The 17,932-nt window shown below is 43.6% G+C and overlaps 1 protein-coding gene across 1 annotated transcript in view; it reads right to left on the bottom strand.

The window, feature by feature from the left end:
- LGR6 (leucine rich repeat containing G protein-coupled receptor 6) overlaps positions 1-17,932 on the bottom strand; it is a 483,208-nt gene that overhangs the window by 289,664 nt on the left and 175,612 nt on the right. Inside the window, exon 2 of the mRNA XM_086923128.1 lies at positions 4,131-4,202. Coding sequence (XP_086779254.1) covers positions 4,131-4,202 — 72 coding nt within the window. The remainder of the gene's footprint in view (positions 1-4,130; positions 4,203-17,932) is intronic.

The raw sequence follows: 17,932 nt of genomic DNA, 5'->3' as shown, positions 1-17,932 counted from the left end.
CAGAGTGGGAGTCGTTTCTCATTAATCCATATAGTATCTAAAACACTTACATAAAAAATTGAATTTTTATAATTCTCAGCTTGCTTGGGCTACAATCCTGATAACTAATCAGCCCAGACAGTTAGTGAGCCCTATGGTGTTTGGCAGCGATGGTGAACCAGGAGCAGAGAAACCATATGCAGAACAGTCTGAGAGAGCAGCTACGTGAGGAAGAGCAAGCTTGACCCAAAGAATAAGCTGATGTAAAGCACATGCACCTACAGCTTATTCTGTTTTAAGGTAGAGTGTGGCATGCAGCTTTAAATTCAGCTCAAGTTAAAAAAAGTAACCTTATACAACAATAATATACTATCACATCCACTTTTCTTTCTACTATTATCTGAATAGTTGTTGAAGCCCAACCATTGGCTCCTTGTCGAGTGCTGGGCAATTAAACCAATCTGAGCCAACCCCCATTGGTGAGGGTTCACGTCAGGGCCGGACTGGCCATAGTGAGCACAGGGCAATCCCCCGGTGCGCTGCACGGGTTGGGGCCGGTTTTGGGCCACTGGGGGGCCGTTTTTGTTACAGGGCCGTTTTTGCAGCATAGCTGCAAAATCGGCCCTGTACCAAAATCGGCCAAAAACCGGCCCTGCAAAGAGCTCGGAGGCACCTCCAACCCCCTGAGTGGGGAGGAGAGGGGGTTGCCGAGCACTTTGCCAGGGCCGGTTGTGGTTCCCAGTCGGGCCCTGGTTCACGTTTAGCCAATCACTGACCTTAAAGTTACACCTACTGCAACTACTGTAGGACATAGCTCCAGAGGCCAAGGCAGGAATGTCCCTGCAATAGATATGGTCATTCATAATTGTGGGTGATGCCTCCCGTCAGTCAAGGCCCTAGCTATAAAATAGAAGCATCTGAAGATTCAGTGACAGCAATACAACTTTAAATCCCTGATTTCTTCCAGTTTTTGTACATTATTTCACCTGTAAGGAAGTCATGATCCAACTAATTCTTTTCCATCCAAAAGCTCGTCAAATAACTTTCCAAACATAAACCTTTCCTCCTTCACCCAACATACTATTGATCTTCTAGAACTGAGCCTCATGTTGCAAATATCTTTCAAGTGTAGGAGTATCTATACTTCTTCTCTGCACTATGTGACTTGATGAGATGCTGACTTGTGAGCACGAGCCCACCACCAAAGGAAAGGTACCTGTGGTAAATGTGGGAATATTTGTAATCAAACACTGAATGAATGTCCTCCCTGTAAGTAACAATTCAAAAGCCTGGATGACATTAGTACAAGAGTGTTTACAGTATGAAAGGGGAACTGAAGGGATGCAAGTTTACTCAATTGGAGGCTTAGGGCCAGATGTACGACCACCCAATTTGCGCCTTGCAAATTGTGTCGCAATTGTGAGTCGCAAATTTGGATGTGCAACAGTGGCACTGTTAGCGATTCCAAATGGGGTCGCAAAATGCGAGGCTCAGGAATATTAATAAGCCACTCGCAATTTGCGACCCCATTGGGAATGGCAGGCCCTCCCAGGTATGGTGGCCTGCTGGGCTCAGCAAACCATCATGTCTTTGACTGCTTTTAAGTAAAGCAGTGTTTTCTTTTGTGAATGCAGCCTGTTTTTCTTAAAGGAAAATGGGATGTATTTTTTTTTTAACGAAATGTTTTCATTTCATTTTTTAAGGGCAGTTAGTGGTCCCTGGGACCACTGCCTGCCCTTAAAAAATATTTTCTGAGCCAGTCACAAAGGGGAAGGGGTCCCCTGAGATCCGCTTCCCATTTGCGACTCCATTACCACCCTCTTGAAGAGGGTTGTCATTTGCGAGTGTTTTGCATCCACAATTGCGGTTGCAAAACATTGGTACATGGCTTTGTGGTCGCTATTAGGGAGGGAACGCCCCTTCCTAATAGCGAGTCACAAAACCTATTTAGCGAGCCGCAAAAAATTGTGACTCGCTAAATAGGCTTTGTACATGGCCCATTAGGTTTTTGCATGCGCATGCAAAAACGGGTTGCACGTCTGGCCCTTAGTTCTCTACAGTCTAGACCTCATGAAAGACCAACCTAGAAGGACTGCGTGTAAAAAGTGATCAGCAGCACCTTCAAGGACTAGGCAGCTCTGGAGCATGTTTTGGTCAATGAATCAAAATGAATATGTTGGTGTTTTGCAAACACATGACATTTTTGTATGTTTAGCCTGTCAATAAAAATATTTTAAATGTAAATATTGACATGTAGTTTTCAAAATATCATACCAAGCAGTGCTAAACATATCCCTCTCAAACAGGAAACATGCTATCAAGCAACTATTATAAAAGGGTAGAAAGTGATGGAGTCATGAAAGATGAAGCTATGGGCCACATGTATCAACCAATTTTGCACTTGCAAATGGGCGACTCGCAGAATTGGCCTGTTTGCGAAGGCAGAAACGGCTTTTTACATGTATCGAACCCTATTATGCGATTTGGTAACCTGTTACCGAATCGCAAAATGGATCAACGATTCGGTATGTTAAAGGTGTGTGTTTAGTGCGTCCAAATACCGAATCATAAGGGTATGTAAGAATGTTCTGTGATCGTGAATGCGATTGCAAAGCATTCACAATTTACCACTAACTTCAAGGCGGTGGTAACCCATTCACAAGGGACCCCCTTCCCCTTTGGGAATGGTTGTAAATATGTTTATAAAAGCAAAAAATGAAAAGAAAACTTTTTTTTTGAAACTCAACCCGTTTTCCTTTAAGGAAAATGGGCTACATTTAAAAAAAAAAGATTGCTTTATTGAAATCAATCACGGACATGGAGGCCACCATCCCTGTGATTTTAGCGATTCATTGGGGGTCGCAAATTGTGATCTACCTCATTAATATTAATGATATAGGTCAATTTGCGACCCACTAAGAATCGCAAAATGAAAATGATGGTGTTTCATACATTGGAAATAGTGATTACCTAATTGCTATTCTCAGAAAATGCGAAATAGGTAATCACTATTTCCAAATTTGATGCATGTGGCCCTAAGTAATTTCTCCTCCAAAACCAATTATCTCTAGGAATCAGCAATGCCACCAGGAGCAGCCCTATTTTAGATACAAATAAAAAGGAGGGCTTGGAAGGAAATGTTTGAAGGTTTGCAACGTACTTTATACACATGCTAATATGACTTTAGACTAAACATCTTCACTGTCAGGCAGCCATCAGAGCACTGCCCACATTGAATGGATATTCTACTAAGCAGAAGACTCCTGGAAACACCAAAAGGTTTGTGGTTCAAAGAGCCAGCCAAGAGCCATATTGAAAGCTGTAAACACCCTTTAACGAGTTCCAAGATGGGCGTCCTCCTGCTAGTTCTAAAAGATATCAGCTTCTTCAACCAGCCATTAGCCTGTACTTTTGCAATAGGTGCAAAAACGTGGAGTTCCACCGACAAACCAGTGCATATTTGTGGATACAAATACATTAAGTGGCCAAAGAAGCTACCAGATAAGCAAACTCAATTTGAATTGAACTTTTCAGTCACACCATTCTGGTGGGTGCCATGATCAAGGCAATGTGCGTCTGCAGAAATGACCTGTTCTCCAGCTACACAAAATTACTGCTGGACCAGCTACAAAGATCGTACATTTCAGAAGCAATGCACATTGATAGCCAAAAGGGAGGATACTCAACGGACCAGTAAACTGGTTCTTCCTAATGCCTGAAACAAGCTTCATGTATCTCGGTTTCACCTTTAAAGTACTAGTGGTCACCCACCCTCTTTACCTATGTGACAAAATCATGGTTACAATACCACTGTATTCTTTGCTCCCAAGGCGTCATGAAACTCACCACTCGCAAATCAAACTATGTGGGCAGACAGAGAGGAGCTTCAATAGCCTCCAAGTTCTGGATCAATCACCCCACACACATGAAGCCCCCAGCCCCTAAGGCCTCTGGACATTAAGGAAAGTCACCCCAATGTTTGTGCTCACCCACCGAGGGTGACAGTGACATTGTAGCTAAAGACATACTGTAAAACTAAAAGCAATAGTCAGCTTCAACTTGACTAGAGATGACAAAATTCCTTTATTACAAATTTCCTGAATGGAATAAATAAATCCACTACGATTAAAGACAGATTCTACGGTACTTACAACTCTTCCAGGAAGCGAAGGTGATGAAAGCCATTGGGCTGGAGATCACTGATATTGTTCATGCTCAGATCCCTACAGAAAAAAAGAGAAGGGAAATTGAGATTATGCCTTAGAATCAAAATGTGCTGTTTCCATTCTACGAAACAATTTACATTTATAACATGGAGCCGTGTGTGAGCTCCTTAATACCTCAATGCATCCATCCATCCATTAGAGTTATTGTTACTCTAACCAACGTTCTCTTTTCCTTACTTTTTATGCTTCAGTATTTATCTATCACAAACCTACCAACAGAACAGTGGAGTGCTGCTCGTTGGTGGGGCGTTAGGAAACAATACAAGATCATGAACTATAAAGGGAAGTTTACACATTTTGAACAATACAATGACATTACAATTTATATAAATATACATGTACATATAGATACACACACAAATATATATATATATATATATATATATATATATATATATATATATATATATATATATATATATATATACACACATATATACACACATTCAACTCCATTTAGCAGTTTACAAGCGCAGGGAGAGTAAGTAGCGAAAGCCACAAGTTCCAAAGTCGACAGCTTAGCCAGTATGCCACGGCTTCTCCCTTGTGCTGTCAGTCCTCCCCAATCCTCGCCTCACTCGATACTACTTCTTTCTTCCCAAGTGTAAATGGAATATCATGAACCAGAATCGTGATCCAGCTCCTCTGGGTTCTAAATCATGCTGTTCTGGAACCTTGTAATCTCGCTAATGGGACCTCATTTGATGCTAAACCAATCCGAACAGAATTACATGAAACTCTGCTTCAGCCATTCGGTTTCTCACTCCTGAAATGTTGACGTTTGACCCCTCCCACACTAAACACTACACAGCCTGGATCTCAACCAATAACACTATAATTTGGAGCCTCACGCCTGGATTCTCAGCCTTCCTATGTAGGAGTCTAAACCCACACTATTGAAGACAGGAGTCTAAACCCACACTATTGAAGACAGAAGTCTAAACCCACACTATTGAAAACACAGCCCACATTGCTGGCATTTCAAGAGTGGACTCCTTGAATTTACACCCACAGCATCTGACTCTCAACCTGCTCTGCTCACACATCTTGGTTTTCAGTCTGTGCTGCATACATATCAGTTCAATTCACTGGACTCTTAACTCACTCTGTAATCTCAATCCACAACTCAGTACATCCGGGTCATCTCTGGCTTCTCAGCAACGCCTGCTGCTGGACATGCATACTTTCAATCAGCGCGAATGAAATCTCAGACACATATGAAACCTAGTAATGTTTTGTTTGGAACACTTAATTAATTGCACGTTGGTAACATTAATTTTGAGAGCATTTCTACTTTAATTTGTCCCCATGCTGTTTCAGGTCTCACGCACTGCCCACACAGCGCTGCATGCGTGGGAGATAACAGGGAGTCATGATTCGTTCACTGGCTTGGGTCAGTGAGTTTGGGGGAGGGCCTCCAGCTCAAGTTTTGAGCTTGAGTTCCGCGTATAAGCTGCAGGATGAGGATCTTCAGGAGGTCATGGAGTCCAAGCTGTGGCTATACATCCTCACTTAATACAAATCTGGAAATTGTTTTTGTGTCATACCTGGGGTAAACCCACAGTCCAAAACATTTTTTATTTCCATCTTCCAACTCACATACACCTAGGGTCATGCCCCCCAGTTCAGGGTCTCAGCATGTGATTCTGAATGGCGAGCTGGTGCACCCTGTGCTTTACTTGGACTGGGTGGGATTGACCCATTGCCCTAGGTCCGCCGTAACCTCTGAATTGTACCACACAAGGCAGTGCAAATGTATGCTGTAACGAGGATGTTATGTAATTGTATGTATATTGGTGCGCCATTACCCATAACATTCTTTTACTCACAAAGACAAGGTAGTCTCTGTGTGGGTTTGCTTCACAGACAAAAAAAGCAAGGCAGTCAGCAGCAGTGCAAGCTTCCATCATATGCAGAACACTTACAAGGACAGATGAAGTAAAACTCCATCACGATCAAAACAGGTACACCACAGGCAGCATGCGAGAGGGCTTGTAGAACACAGAAAAACTGTACAGCACAAATAGTAGACGAAAATCTTCTCTCAGGCACTGAACAGGTACAACCTGAGTGACAACAGTGAAAGCTGTACTCAAACACAGAAAACGAAAAGCACAGTCAGCATCAGAGCAAGGATCACTCACATATAAACAATAGAAGTGCAATGCTCCCTCACAAAGAACAGGTACAGTACAGAAAGCATGAATTAAATGCAGTGCTTAATTTGTAAAAAAAAGAAGTGCAGGTGCTGAAAATTTTGCCAAGGAGGCCCCCTCTCACGTCTTCCTCCAGTGAGCCCGTCTTTCAACACTCTCACTGCCTCAGTCTCTATCTTCTAACCTTGATCTGTTGTCTGTCCCCTAAGTCTTTGCTCTAAGAGTCTATCCTCTCACCTCTCTAATTGTTTTCTATCATCTTTGTCACACCCTGTATTTCTGATTTGCCCTCTATTCATTTTAGCCATGCCCTTTTTTCTCTTCACTTTTATCCATGCTCTGCTCTCTCTCCCCTCGATCTTGACTCTTTACTACCACTCTCTAGCAGTGATTAGCTGTGTCTCCATTTTATCATTTGTCTGCTTTTTTTCCTCTGTCCTGTCCTCCACATCCTTTCATTTTATCTTCTCTCTTCTTAACGCCTTCTTCTTCACATCATGGCTGCTTTCTCGTTGTATCTCATTTGCTCTCCTCCTTTTCTTCTACTTTGCTCCGTTCTATCTCTCTCCTCTTGTGTTGTTTCTTCTCCTCTTTACTCTTGCTGGCTCTCAACTCTAACACTGCTAATGCCTGTGACCCCTGTCGTCAGCCTGTACATGTCCCTGCTATTTTGAACTCCGCGTTTTCCTGTTGTCATTCCTAAAGAAGCGGAAGATGACGAGTTTTACTTTCTTCCCTACACCGAGTGCAAAAACAAAATGTACACCAAATGAAAATGCTTTTTTGCATATATTAATCAGTGTAGTATGACTGGGTTTATTGCGGAACAGGCGGCTGCTTGAGCACAGCAAGGCATGTCACTGTTAGTGTTACCTGTAATTAGTAGGTCCATAGATGGCGAAGGCATCGACATCCACTGATCAGCTTGCAGTGACCCTGCCTGCTACAGCACAGGCATTGTCCCCAGCAGTAATGCTGCCAATGCCGGTAAGTGTGGCTGTGGTGCCTACTGGACTCATTCACACTCAGCAATTACCATGCTGGGGTGCAGCGCACAGATTCTACAGGTGACGCCATGGCGCACGAAAGTTGTGTTGGGCCACAGCCGCATCAAGCACATCGAGGATAGCAGCAATATAGGGCTGCCGGATATGCTACTCTGGCTACACACTAAGTGGAAAGTCCACACTTACTTTAATTTATTCTTCCTCAAGAGCCCTCACTCCCAAGTTCCAAATGCACTCTTGCAGCTTCCTTGCCTCAACTCCGTCAATTATCCAATGGGAGGTTTAGGCTAAGGCAGTGGCAGGGTGCAGCAGACTAGGGGAATAGAATGCAAGCCATAGTTTGTCGATGACTTCTTGGATTTGTGATCAGCATGATGAAATCATCACTAACATGGTAATACACATTCATGCCTGCCTGGACAGGCGTATGCCGGCCTGCCTATGAACATTTACTAGCCAGTCACCATGCAATGTATGTTATTCTTTTTATTTTGAATTTGAACAATTAATATTGAGGCCACCACCTGCAGGTTCAGAAATTGTAGCCCCGGCCCTGTGAAAGAAGTGCAGGTGCACCTAAAAGCACCTGCGCAAATTAAGCACTAAATGTCAACGGTGCAGAGCAGGTACTGAACATGCATCAGAAGTACAACCTTCCCGTACACATATACCAGATAAAGTACAGGCAGCGTTAGTGCAAGCTTCATTTGCACAAAAACAGAGACGGTGCAAGATTCACATACAAACAAAATAGGTACTATGTGGATAGTAGCAGCACAAGCACAATAGCTACATCACAGCCAGCATACATTTATTTCCCTCACAGCAAAAACAGCACCAGTCATGGCAGTGAAAGGTTCAGGTTCAAGCAGAAGAGGTGTTGACATGATACACGTTCATTGTTTTTATTATTTCAATTTATTGCGCATTGAGTTTGATAAAGCAGATTTCTTCAATGTGCAAGTAACAATGGGCACTGATTGGAATTAGAATGTTTAGATTTGGTTTACCTTCCATGAATACATTTTTGATCAAATAATGGTGAACACCAGTGGATTCATGTGATTCTGTATCTGCAGTGTTTACTACATAACTGTATGGAAGCTGGTATATATATACACACACACACACAGCGTCACTGTGTAGTAATGGTTAGCATCACATTCCATTGAAAATAATTTTTTTGATATGGTAATAACGTGGTCAAAAAAGATGTTTTATGATTTTAGCTCCCAAAAGAAATGTTGCTCACATCTGCAGCCAAAGCCTCTGAACACACTTGCACCAAATTTGTCTTGTAAGAAAAACTGTACTCAGAAAGCTTGTTTTGGTTTAGTGTACATTCTCCAATTATAAAACACTTTTATAAAATGTTCAATGTGATAAGGAACAAAATATAGTGTAGTGCCTGTCTATTGAATTGTTTTTAATGTAATTGTGAAATTAGATACAATGTTTTATATATTTTTGCAGTACAGTGGAAACAACACTTTTTAAATGTATTTTTATATCTATTTCCATGTGCTCTTTTTTTATATTCTATGTAATGTAAACCTTTTTGGACAATGGATTTTGGCATTTGTGCTAAACATGCCGGCTGTCACATGAACACTGTACTTACTGTAGACATATTATGCAATTCTACTCCTTAGTCTCGACCGCCCTGTATCTTTTGAAGTGTTGGGACCCTTGTAGAATGGGGACATTTTCTTCTCACAGGAATCCAGTAGTTGGCTACAGGAAAATAGTCAACTGGACCAAAACTACTAGCTTACAGCCAAATGTATGCATGTACGTATGTACTTATGTGGTATGTGTAGTGTGAACCTAGCTAAAAGTAGCAGAGTGCTGTACAGAAAGTTCGAGTCTGATTCAAGGATACAGTTAAAGGGTGATTGGAGGGGAAGTAGAGGTAGGCTTTTGCTTCATCATAATGTAATGTTCTTTAAAGCAGCGTGTCTTCAGATCTTTCCTAATTTGTAGCAGGCTTGAGGTGGTCTTGATGAATGTAAGTGTGTTGTTCCAGATCCTGGGTGTATAAATGAATAAGGTCTGTTTCCTTGGTATTTTTTGTTGCACATCTTCATTTATTTATTTATTATTTATTTATTTTAAGAATTTATAAAGCGCAGACTGTCGCCATTTCAGGCATCCTGGCGCTGACAGAGTCTGAGGAGGGTTGGGGGGTGAAACAGAAAAGGACGTGAAACAGAAAAAGGACGTGGGCTAGCCCGGAAAGAGTCACGTTTTGACCTTTTTTCTAAAAGGTAGGAGTTCATCGATCTGTCTGATCTCGGTGGGAAGGGAGTTCCAGAGCCTGGCGGCGGTAACCTCAAAAGATCTACCTCCAGATCTGACCTTCTTAAATCTGGGGATGACTGCCAATTTGGCATCCGAGGAGCGGAGTTGTCTGGTTGGGGCGTACCACACAAATTTGGCTTGTAGGGGGGCTGGGCCGCAGCCGTGAAGGGCCCTAAATACAATGCAGAGGGCCTTAAATAGCACTCTCTGTCTAAGAGGTAGCCAGTGCAATTGTGCCAACGCGGATGCTCCATGGGATCGCCTCGGGAGCCCCAGAGCCAGTTTTGCAGCCGCAGATTGGACTCTTTGGAGCCTATCTAATAGAAACTCCGGGGCCCCGAGCAGGAGGGCATTGCAGTAGTCCAGCCTGCTCAGGATTGTACATCTCACTACTTGGGCGCGAGCCTGGCTTGGTAGGAGGGGCAGCACCTTCCTTAGAGAGCGCAAAATGGCGTAGCAACAGGCAGAGGTTTTCTGAACATGGGTCTCCATGCTGAGCTTGTGGTCAAGCATGACCCCTAAGTTGCGGACAGAGTCTGCTGGCTGTACATTGGCCGCTGTCTCCGGGGGCCAGAAGTTGCTAGGGAACGGCCGGGGAATCCTTGAGCCACTATTAAACAGCACTTCGGTTGAATTGGAGTGAATTATTCTTCAGCCACCTTGATGTCTCCCGCAGGCAGTTGTGTAGGATCTCAATGGAGATAGAGTCCTCTCCTTCCAGGGAGAGGATCATCTGCGTGCCATCGGTGTAATTAGTGGTTTTGATACCGAAGCTTTTGATCAGGAGAATAAGTGGCCTAAGGTAAATATTAAAAAGTATTGGGCTAATGGCCGAGCCCTGTGGGACTCCGTACGTTACCGCAGAGAAAACAGATTGGAAAGGAGGTAGAGAAACTGCTTGTTGCCTGTCCAGCAAAAAGGAGTGGAACCAGTGCAGGGCCCAATCCCTCACTCCTGCCTCCCATAGGCGTCTCAGTAGGATCTTGTGATTCACCGTGTCAAAGGCGGCAGACATGTCGAGCAGTATCAGATATGATGCCTGGCTTCTGTCTGCTCGCCTTTGAAGTTCGTTCATGGCGATAATAAGGGCAGTTTCAGTTCCATGGGCCGGCCGGAAACCGAATTTGTCCCCATCCAGCAGTAGATGGTGTTCTAGGTTATTAGACAGGGTGTTACTAACCACCCGTTCCACTATCTTGGCAGGGAACGGCAACAGTGAGATGGGCCTGTAACTCTTTGAGCAGTCCGGGTCCAGGGAGGGTTTCTTCAGTAAAGGAGAGACTAGCGCTCGTTTCCAGTGAGCAGGGACAGTGCCAGTCAGCAGGGATTGCTGACAAATAAGATGGAGCGGAGGGAAGAGTTCTGCTTCGAATTCTTTCCAGATTTTGGGGGGTACTGGGTCCAGTGGAGACCCAGACACGATCCCTCTAGCTACCTTAGTGAAGAGTTCGAGAGTTAGCGGTGGCCACCTGCAAAGGAGTTCTTCTGGAGGCAACGCTAAGTTAGGCACTTGATTCTCCGGCGTAGCAATGTGCAAGGAGAGGGGATTTCCAGCAACCATTGTGGTGATGTCCTGGTTGCAGGTGTGCGGAGTGCCGCCAGATAGGTGGAGATGCTGGTGGTGATGGCTTTGTGGTTGAAGCACCTGATTTCCAAAATTGTTCAGGTTGGCAAGTGGAGTTCCATTAGATGGGGGTGATGTGGTCATATTTTGTAAGGTCCTTGATGAGACTTGCTGTGGCCTGTAGGATGCTGTTAAGAAGATAGGGTTGTGGAGACTGGAAAGATGAGGAGCAGAGTGTTGCCACCATTTAGATGTGAGAGTATGAGAGGTTGGATGACAGTCTTGATGTCTTGTTCTGGAAGGAGTGGTTTCACGTCCTTCAGTAGAAAGAGCTAGTGCCAGATCGCCTGGTAGCAAGGGAACATTTTTCAGAAGAATACACTTAACATTGTAATTGCCACCCTGTTAAATAGGCTATGGGCCAAGTAAAATGAATATTCAAGGGCACCCTTCCTAGCTTGTGCATATAATTTGCAAGGGTTGCGGAGTGCCTTACTATGAAAGGCAAATGGCTTTATTAATGGACTGTTCAGAAACACTTGCACACTTCCCTGAGTTATTTATGACGAGCTTACTGGGAGCTTCTTTCTTCACTCCAAACAGCTATTGCATGACATCTGGTGTACTGGAGTTCTTAGCTCGCATACACCCATTTAGGCCTGAGACTCTGTTCTGACACAGCTAGCTATATACCCTGAAAATTCCCTTCAGTTCCTTCCATCATGTGCAGAACACTCTAGCTCCTATTCATTATCATCTACTCTGCAACCTTCTAGCTACAAGCTGCTAGTGAGTCATAACACTAACCACTAGCACACTCTTGAAAGATTAGAAAGCTATGAATAATGAATTCTGCCCTGCTTCATGGTCCCCATTCTTTTAACACCAGGACATAACCAATCATTACATTTCTCATCAGCTTTTTCACAATCTCTTTTCTGATTTGCTTTTTCACATTTTCTTTAATGATTTGTTGACTGAATGATTTATTTATTCTCAGTGGTGGAGCCTTATCCTGGAGGTAATCAGGAATTTTAAACTCCGAGAACAGGCACTAAGGCTCTGATCATTGAGACCCTTGCATAGGGGATCTTTATTCTTCCCTTCTATTTATGTTCATCTCCTTATTATCATTAACTTGCAGCCCTTCTTATTTGGGGTTGTAAACCTCCATTTAATGATTCAGGTTTTTATATTTTATCTGGTTTGGCGAATTTTAGGTCGAACCAGACCCGTGTATTTACTGTTCTGTGAGGCATGCTGTATTCAGGTAGGAACTTGAAGCTCAGCCCACTCTCCATCCATATTTTTTATTGGCTTGTGTCATTGTCCACTGTGAACAGTGGCTGTTCATTGGTCAATAGGCTTAGCAGTCCCTCCTTAGTATCGCCTTGTCTCATTGTGTAACTTTGTAGGATTTAATTACAGCCTTCGAGCACTATTTTCTCAAATAGCTTTGTCCTGCCTGCTATTGCAGGCAGGACACCCTCTCTCCTAACACTTTAAAAAAATGTATAGCACGGGCGCTAGCATTTGCAATGCAATAGGTCTCGCATTTGCAAGAGTTTAAGCTATTGGCATTGTAAATGACACTGCCTTTTATTTATTTGTTTTAAAAACAACACATAAATAAAAGGCATTGTTATTTACAATGCCAATAGCTCAAACTCTCGTAAATGCGAGACCTATTGCATTGCAAGTGCTTGTTAACTTTAGAGGTCATTAAACAATTGAAGTTTAACATTATGTCTTATCCTCATGGGCATTTATAATTCATTATGGATCCTTCTCTGCTCCTTCATCAGGGTAATATGCACAATGCTCCCCAGTTACATTTCAATACATAACCACCTCCCAATGTGGGTAAGTTAATTACACAATAATATTTTGATGTCTTGTGGAACAGTTAATCTGCAAATTTGGAATGACACTTGAACTCTTGCAAAGTATGTTCATGCCAAAACAAATAAACAAAGAAATAAATAAACAAAGAATGGAGGTATACAGAAGAGAGAACAAGAATTGCAAAATATCAGGTTAAAACAAAAGGAGTAGTGGGATCAAACTGGGGAGGGGGCAACAACTGGTAGAGAGGAGACAGGTGTCTGAGAGAAATGGTTAAAAGGAAAATTGCATTTTTCGTTGAGTAGAGTTGTACTTATGGTAGATGCTATTTTATGTTATGTCTCCTTGATTTGTGATATGCTATGTTTTATGTTCTACTATACAGGGTTTATAATGGACCACCTTACCTCCAGGGTAGTACAAGTAAGGAAAGCAATTCAAATACTTAGGTAGTTCCTGGAGGCAATTGTCCATTAGATGCAGAGCTTTAAGACCTCCTTGCTTGCGAAGATCTATGTTTCCCATTAGTGAATGAAACCTCTTCCCAACATCTAATTTCCACTTCGATATAAAACTACAACCCACACAGAGGACCCGATGAGCAGAAGCATTTTGTGCTGCGTTTGGCCGGCAGTCACTGAATCCGGACTCATCCGGGCCAGCAGTTATGCGGGTTCCATGTACTGCTCTGTTGCCTCACAGGCCAGATGTTGGGGTGTGGCATTCTCCGATCTGCAGCTGGAAGGGATGTTTCCACAGGATGCCGCAGTCCCAAATGTCCCTGGCATGTGTTTGCAGATGACAATCTTAATCGTCCCTGTCATCACCAACGACCTGCCTGATGATGACTGCAGCATCCCAACCCAGGCAAATCAGCAGTGCTGAAATAATGCAGCCAACACTCAAAGGGAAACTTGCAAGGGTGATCCATAGACAATGATGGGAAATAGGGAGCATGATCATGTTCTGCACTACTAGCTCTCAGCTATTAAACCATAGACTCTCCTCACTTTTATGCTCTGCTTATATGTATGTGCAAGTGCTGGAAGTTATTTTATGTGTACATTTTCAATACAATCACTGCAGACGAGGGCAGCTGTCATCATTTATGCTAAATCGATTGTTATATATGTCAAATACTTATCAAGGGAGTTGGGATGGTATATTCCCAGTTAGAAAGGTCTAGTATCCTATATTCTTGTGCTGTTTGTGTTCTTGGTCCACCTCATAAGAATACTGTGCTGCCTGCATAAGTTGCTGGTAATACAGTCCCAAAAAGAAATGCAGTGTTTCCATGTTCTACCATTATATCTTGATTGCATGTTTCTGTGGTTGGTGCATGTGTCCTTTGCAGACTATATATGACTGCGTTCAGCCTTTTATAATTGCAGGTGTTTCTATGTGTGCTTGTGTGTTTGTATGTTGTGCACATTTGAGTGCTATATGTGCGTGTAACGTTCAGTGGTATGTGTGCATTTGATGGGAGTAGTTAATATAGGAATGATTTCCTATCAGGTTTCTGTGATATCTCTTGGTGCCCCCACTAGTAATATTGGTTTAACCAGCTGTAATGGTTACTAAAATCTTCCCCATAGGAGTTGAAGCAATATTTGGTATTATCAGTGGTGGTGTAAAGTACCTTACCAAGATGGTGATACCATATATAATTACTACCTGATTCCCCTCTAATGTCAGCTACTCAACATTTATGAGGCCTAAACAGCAGCAAAGGCCGAGTAAGGGTGGAATCACTTCACACTAAGCTTTGGTCAGATTGTTGCACAGAATAAGCCCTATAAATTTAGCTACATAAAATTTTCAACAGAACTGCTTTACGTTCCTGAGTTTTTGACTTGTTCTCTTTCTTTTCCCTTTGTGTGCTTTCCCTCTTTTGCTATCAGGAATTTCCTAAGAGGAAAAATGGTGCAGGTCCCGAAAACTCAGGAGCGGCTGGTATGCTGGATGAGCGGGGAGCGGGAGGGGGAGGATAGGCACAAGGGGTCGCCAGGAGAGCAAGAATAAAAAATAAAACGTACCTGCAGCTCTCTTTGTCGCGCTCTTCTGCTCCTCTTCACCTCTTCGGGAAGGCACAGGCTCCCAAAATGCCTTGCAGCCAATCCTGAAGCTGCTTTTGTTCCCTGAGAGCAGCTTCAGGATTGGCCTGAGCACCCTCGATTTGCGCTCCAGGCCAGACCATGAGTCTGTGCCTGCTCTCTCCAACCCAGCTGCGTTGCTGGGTTGGAGAGAGCTTTCACTGTGCATGATGGTTTGGCTGGCCTGAGACGGCCATGTACAGTGGTGGAAGTGCAGTACTACTCCCCTTAGTGCCTGTCACTATCAGACCTTCCCCCAAGACTCGTCAGGAAAGGAAAAATAAAACGTGTGCTTTTTTATTTTTCCTTTCCTGTCATTTTTTTTTGGGGGGGAGGAAGGGGGGGGGGGGTGACGGTCCTCCACAGAGCAGAGGAGCTGCTACTACCAAAACTGAGTGCTGTGCCCCCTACAGGCAACCATTGGCGCAAATTAAGCACTGATCCCCAGTCCTTATCAATATGTACTCAGTTTCAAATTAGAATCACTACCACTGTCCACTTTTTTTAAAATTATTTGCTTATTTAAACACAGGATTTTCAATACTAGACCACTGTATAAAGATGAACAGCATATATTGTTTGAAACTGCTTCACTGCTTTCCCTCGCTTTGTCTATTTGTCAACCAATGGGAGAACATGTACCCACTGGAGGGCATGTCAGCAGGAATGCATACTGTAGCTTAGCGTTGTATCTTTGCATGCACAGGTATGTATGTGTAGGTATTTGTAGAGTGTGAACCTAGCTAGAGAACAATAGTATGGTGTACCTTTGGCATCAGAATAGAATTATTTCAATTCTTCAAGAAGGTCACAGCTTTCCCATTCACTCTCAACGATAAGTAAACTGAAAAGTTGTTTATGTTCTCCTAACTTCAAAGTCCAATTTGAACAGTGAGCACAGTTTCCAATTTTCCCACGGCATCATGTCTGCACCTGTTCGCGCCCCAACGGGACCAGAAAAGTTGCCTCTGTCATCACAGGCAGGCTTCCCTCCTCTGTCGCAGAATTGCACACTCTGTGACCCCTTTCTACAACAGCTTGTCCCTCTTTATCAGACTCAGATCGAGTTGTAACAGCTAGAAAGTGCCTGCACTGCAACTTTATGACTACCCTCCCGCAGCTTAAATCTGTTTTCAGGTCTCGGCCTGGCGAAAGCAGCGCATGCGGTACTCTCGCCATGCGGAGGGCTTCTTGGAATCAATACGGATTCCGAAGCTGTGTCTCAGCTCCGCATGCAGTTTTCATTCGTGTGTGTCGTTTGGCGTCACAAATTATGCGAAAGGCAGTGCAATTTACACCAGAGGCATTTCAATCCCTCCTGGTTGCCACCCTGTCCCCTTATGGCCCCGCCCACCGGGATTGGATCTTTTACCGGGGGCAGTACACACACTCCCTCTTTAGTCGGTATGCACTTTTTTCTTCTCATTCAGCTTTGGCACACTCAGCCGGGTGTTTATTTTCGCATCGCGCTTTCACTTAAAGTGAAAGCGCGATGCGAAAATAAACACGCTGCTGCCTTCGCTTACCGCATTTGTTTTACTTGCTAAATAACGGTGGCTGCAAGTCTTATCCAACGCAACTCGCCAGCTCATTGTTTATTTTGTATTTACATAATAAATATTGATGCTGTACATCGTGTTTTCTCATGTATTTATTTTCTCGCCTTTTGTCTATGATGTCAGGCTGCGCTGCTTTGGTTTAATGTTTCGCTTTACATGTTCCCACTTTTTTCTTTATTATTGTAAAATAAATATCGGCTTTGATTCATTGCCTCTGTCACAGGACCATCCCAACAAAATGATAATGTATCCCTATGGGACAGGCACTGAGCTAGAGAACCCTAGCATGCAATGACGTGCTGCCCAATGGCACATCCAGTCACTGCATGTTAGGGCCGCCTCTCCCACGGGATTAACAGTTCAAGTGCTTTGGCTACTGAGCATCAAAATTGCTGAAATTCTTCTCAAGCCTTTTCATCGCATGGTTAACTTGAGTGGGAAGTGGAGGCTACGCTGATTATACATTCCTTATTAATAAGTTACATATTTAACAATAACACGTAAGTATACATTAAAATGGAAGTTGGAAACGGATAGGCCTCACCAAGCATTCATTTACAATGTGTATATAAAAAGCAGTGCCGCACTGGTTATAAAAGTTAAAACATAGTTACTGAACTCCCAAACACGCGGAAGCTGAGGCCTCAGTCGCATCGCCGTGATTGAGCTACAGATGGGGGTGCTACTGAAGCTCGAGCCAGGCTCGGAGTCCTGAGAGAACCTCGAGCCCATAACAAGCTGAGCTGTCAAGTGGATTCTGCCCATCACCTTCTCTCCACTAAGGATGTTTAGTTTAGGCCACCGGTCCCAAATCTGAGCCTGTTGTTGCATGAGTTTACAATCTGCAGCCTGCGAGAGCCAACTACATTCACCAGCCTGTGTTCACCGGCGTATGCCTGGTCATTGGTTCCCAGAGTTTGGGATTCTCCCTAGAAAACTGATGTTCTGCCATGCCCTGGCTCCTGTTGAGCAGTCTGCTGCATTTCATTTTATCTTTTGGCTCTCAGTTGGAAAATGCTCTGCCTGCCCCAGAGGTGTAGCGTTTCCTCTACCCAGGGTGTAGCGTTCTAGTCAAAGCTGCTGACTTTGACCCTGTAGCTGCCTGTGTTTGTAATTAGCAGCCTGGGGAGCCAGGTTCAAGTCTCGGTGTGGGATCACCATCCTATGATTCTGGGCAAATCATTTAATCTACCCTGCCTCAA

Source organism: Lissotriton vulgaris, chromosome 5, assembly GCF_964263255.1.
Source record: "Lissotriton vulgaris chromosome 5, aLisVul1.2, whole genome shotgun sequence".
Taxonomy (NCBI): domain Eukaryota; kingdom Metazoa; phylum Chordata; class Amphibia; order Caudata; family Salamandridae; genus Lissotriton; species Lissotriton vulgaris.
The sequence above is the reverse complement of the archived record's forward strand: the minus strand, read 5'-3'. Positions and strand labels throughout refer to the sequence as shown.